This window comes from Cyprinodon variegatus, unplaced genomic scaffold, assembly GCF_000732505.1.
Source record: "Cyprinodon variegatus isolate N-32 unplaced genomic scaffold, C_variegatus-1.0 Scaffold322, whole genome shotgun sequence".
Classification (NCBI taxonomy): Eukaryota; Metazoa; Chordata; class Actinopteri; order Cyprinodontiformes; family Cyprinodontidae; genus Cyprinodon; species Cyprinodon variegatus.
This window is the reverse complement of record NW_015150775.1, coordinates 886,879-891,507: the sequence shown is the minus strand read 5'-3', so window position 1 is coordinate 891,507 and position 4,629 is coordinate 886,879. Positions and strand designations below refer to the sequence as shown.

The 4,629-nt window shown below is 38.7% G+C and overlaps 1 protein-coding gene across 1 annotated transcript in view; it reads left to right on the top strand.

The window, feature by feature from the left end:
- Positions 1–530: 530 nt before the first annotated feature.
- Positions 531–4,629, top strand: part of LOC107091046 (abl interactor 2-like) — a 10,378-nt gene continuing 6,279 nt past the window's right edge. The window contains exons 1-2 of the mRNA XM_015384758.1: positions 531–973; positions 1,053–1,220. Of these exons, the coding sequence (XP_015240244.1) occupies positions 830–973; positions 1,053–1,220 (312 nt within the window). The 5' untranslated portion in view covers positions 531–829. The remainder of the gene's footprint in view (positions 974–1,052; positions 1,221–4,629) is intronic.

Below are 4,629 nucleotides of genomic sequence, written 5' to 3'. Positions count from 1 at the left end.
AATATTTATTTAAAAACTAAATATTTAATTTGGAGCTAAATATTTATTTAAAAACTAAATATTTAATTTGGAGCTAACTATTTATTTAACGAACTCAATATTTAAAATATTCAGCTCCGAACTAAATATTTATTTAACAAGGTCAGATTTTTATAAATTATTGAATGACACAGTGAAAAAATAAGCTTCTTATTTTTCTCTTAAAACACGCTAACAAAGTTACGCTTTGACTGCGTAACTTTGGGGCCCCATACAAAAACCGTTTGTTTGTTTTTTTTAAGTGTGGTTAAGTTTATTCATGTTTATTTTTTTTCTTTGTACATTTCCCCCCCAGCTTTCTCCATTTCTTTTTGAGATTATTAGAATTGGAGTGACCATTGGATTTCTCCAATGTGAGATTGATAAAGTTCATTCATTCATTAAGATTGAGAAATATTCTCTAAATAGTGACAATAGTGGCCTCTAGTGGATTTTACAAACATCGCTACAGGTGATTTATGCCGCTTGGAGAACTATTCTGTTATAAACAACCTTTTATTTGTGTTAATCATAACCTATATGCAAACCGAATAATGTGAAACATTAGTTTATAGTAGTAGTAATGTAGGAAACGTTTCCTGTGTTTGGGGTTTGGTGTGATCCACCTGGAGCAGCCCTGCCCAGAGAGCAGCTCAGAAATCTCTTCCCTGAGGGATTTTCCGCCTTCTCCACCGACACAAACACCTCCCTGCGTGGACGGCTCGTGATATGAAGAAAAAAAACTTTTCCATCACAAGCAAACAGCCACTGCTAGTTTCTTTTACAGGAGAGATTATTAACTGCGGCAGCCATGGGAGAAATCACAGCTCCAAAGAACTTCTCACAAGTTATAACTGAGATCTTACAGGAAGCGCCAGCTGCCAGGAAAGATCTGGTTGATAACCACAGCAACCTTCTCCAAGTGGCAGATTACTGCGAAAATAACTATCTCCAGGTGAGTAGATCACCATTATGATCATTTATGGAGCCATGATTAGAGTTTTTTACTGTAAATTGATGGGTTAATTTTAAAGGCAGATGATCCAACCAAAGCTGTGGAGGAGACCAAGGCTCTGACCACCCAGGCTTTGGCCAGCGTCAGCTACCAGATCAACAGCGTGGCCAGCACCCTGCTCAGGCTGCTGGACTCCCAGGCCATGCAGATCAAAGATATGGAGTCATCTGTCAACCTGCTGTCACTGGTCAGAGCGCCCTCCACACACACACACACACACACACACACACACACACACACACACAGCTTTGTTTTCATGATATATGGGGACATTTCATTGACTTGCATTCATTTAGTATGGCCTAACCCAGACCCTTACCCTTACCCTAACTATTACCAAGATGTACCTAATGCTCAGTGTTGGGGAGTAACGGATTACATGTAACGACGTTACGTAATTTAATTACAAAAAAGTAACTGTAATTTGTTACAGTTACAATGAGAAAATATGGAATTCAGTTACAGTTACTTTTGAAAATATTAAGAATTACAAATTTAGTTACATTTTTTAAAAAATATAAAGAAAAACCTTTGCGAAATATGTAATGATATTTTATTGCTTCGCGCCCTGTATCGCCGTTTCCCGCTACGGCTCCTTGTCTCTATCATTTTTGCTACTCTGATGATCCATCCTGTGCTGGTGGAGCCTCCTTGAGGAACAGCAAGCGAGCGGACGGTTCTATTTCAGCTCAAGCAGCGCATCAAACAGTGATGGGCAGTAGCGCCGCTACATGTAGCGAAGCTATTAGTTTAACTACATCTTCCAGTAGCTTGACCGTAGCGTCGCTGCTTTATTTATCAAGTAACTTTCCTGTAGTGACGTTATTGCTTTGATCAAGTAGCGACGTAGCGTCCAGAAACGCTACAAAATCCAGGGCATAACTAAGAAATTAAACCAGGTTTTCTATTTTGAAACAAGAGAGTTATTTGTTGGACATTCCCGCGTGAGCCTCTATTCTGCCTCTTCTGTGTGTATCTCCCAAAACATGCACATGGCAGTGGAACTCAAAGAATGGCACACACAGACACACACATGTTGTGTTACAATATCCTTGTGAGGACCTTCCATTGACTTCCATTCATTTACCACTAATTTATATGGCCTAACAATGACCCTTGCCCTAACCCTAACCATTACCGACACATACCTATCCCTAAACCTAACCTAAACTCAATTCACACCTTAGTCCTAAACCTAACCCCCACCCCAAGAAGAGAATCTTTCCTTATGGGGACCAGTTGTTGGTCCCCACAAGTACCTATGAGTCCCCAAAATGTAGCATATTCCTATAAAATTGTCCCCACCAGGTATTAAAGACATGGCAACACATTACACACACATATACACACACACAGCTTTGTTTTCATGATATATGGGGACATTTCATTGACTTGCATTCATTTAGTATGGCCAAACCCAGACCCTTACCCTTAGGGTAAGGGTACCAAGATGTACCTAATGCTAACCTAAACTGAATTCACACCTTAGTCCTAAACCTAACCCAATTCAAAGAACAGAACTTTACCATATAGGGACCAGTTGACTGTCCCCGTAAGTCCTCGCATGTAGGATATTTTACAAAATACTTCCCTCACATTGTAGGGAAAACAAGACCACACACACACACACATACTCGACGTACTCGTCGTAGTGAGGATCATGTGTAGAAAGGATTGAAAATAACTGAAAATCAATGGAAGTCAATGGGAGTCCTTCCATCCCAACAGCACAATGATTTCAGCGCAGCCACCAGCGCAGCGATCAGACGATAACTGATCTGTACAATGAAAATACCTGCATGAGCTGCTGTTGAAAGCAACAACATCTATAGAATAATGACCATGATCTGCCCTATTTACTACAGGGCAAATATAATTCAAGCCATCTCTTCTCTCTCCTCCACTGCAGACATGCAGACAGCATCGTGAAAGTGCAGGAAAGTTGGTAATATATTCACAGATTCGGCTTTTCCGGATTAATGAGTCGTCGGCGGATGATTTATTCTACAAAACAGACACCAGAGCAAGGCAGACACTGAGCTACAACCGTAGTTTCCTAAAAACTAGTCTCCTATCGCGCCGGGAGAATTACATTGGACCCTATGCAGAGCTTGCTGCTCCGCAAAACTTTGAGACTGTCTGCAAGTTGCAAAAAAATCAGAGGGAAATATTCAAAGCGTCACCAAGGAGAGGTGGATTATTATCACATGTTTTGGATTCGAAAATAATACTTTTCTGAGGAATTTCCAAAAGCCTAAATGACAAATGGCACCTCTATTCTATTATTAGAATAAGAGCAATGACTGCACTATAGATCACTGTACTGCCTCCAAACTTGTAGGATAAACAGATAAGTTCATCTGGATCAAACTACAACTCTTACTTTGGGAAGATAGGCCAAACTTTATTTATGGAGATTTTTTCTTTTTTATTTTAAGCATATAATCGCCAATAATTATGCATCATTGTAGTGCCTCCAAACATAGATAACCTCATCTAGTTCACACTACAACTCTTACGTTGGGAAAATGTGGTAAACTTTTATTTTTTATTTTAGATTTTTCATTGTTATTATAAGCATATAAAAGCCAATAATTACTTATGACTTAGACAGATTTATTTTGTCATTTTGTATATACAAGTGTAAGCAAAAGGAAATTTTGTTTAGAAAAGCTCTAGACAAATTTATATTTTAAAGTTCAGCCTTGAAAACAGTAATAAATACATGAAAAGAAATAGTTATATAAACATATGACTATATTTACAGCTCTAACGTTCTTTATTTTTCTTACTTTGGGAAGATAGGCCAAACTGATATTATTATAAGCATATAATATCCAATAATTACACTATAGATCATTGTACTGCCACCAAACCTGTAGCACACATAGATAACCTCATCTAGTTCATACTACAAATCTTACATTGGGAATATGTGCTTAACTCTATTTTTTAGATTTCTTCGTTGTTATTATAAGCAGGCCAGGTGTGCAATCTCTGCAGCAGGAACCACAGCACTGAGCGTTGTGTGCACGGCACAAAGTATTCCTGTCGCAAATGCAGGAAGGACTCACCTTGGGTTTGTGAAAACTGCTAAATGAGACAATTGTAGCTTCATATGTAGAGCTTTTCCTTGGGTGAAATAAGTGTTACTGCTATACTGAAATCATATTGTTTGTCATTCTCTAAGCTGAAATGTTGAATGAAGTTAAATAAGACAATACTCGTGTATCGGTCACATCATTAAATCATACACAGTGTCTCAGAGCTCTGGCATAATTACATGAAGGAAAAATGTCAGAAAATGTCTTCTCCTGAAAATTTGAGCGAGTGTGGAGCGATTTTGCCGGAGCGGCACTTCTTCCCACCTCTTTGCCTCTGAAAACAGTCAGAGACCTCCACCCTATCTGAAGGTGCCAGGGTGCAATGTCTTCATTTATTGCTCCATGGTAAAAATCGCTAGAAAAACAGGCACTTTGTCACACATTTACCATAAGCAAAGGGGAGCAGGAAGAACATAAAATCTTGTTTTGTCTGACCCGACCAAAAAACTTCATAACCTTTGCAAAGCTAATTTCAGCCAAAAAAAAAAGCAA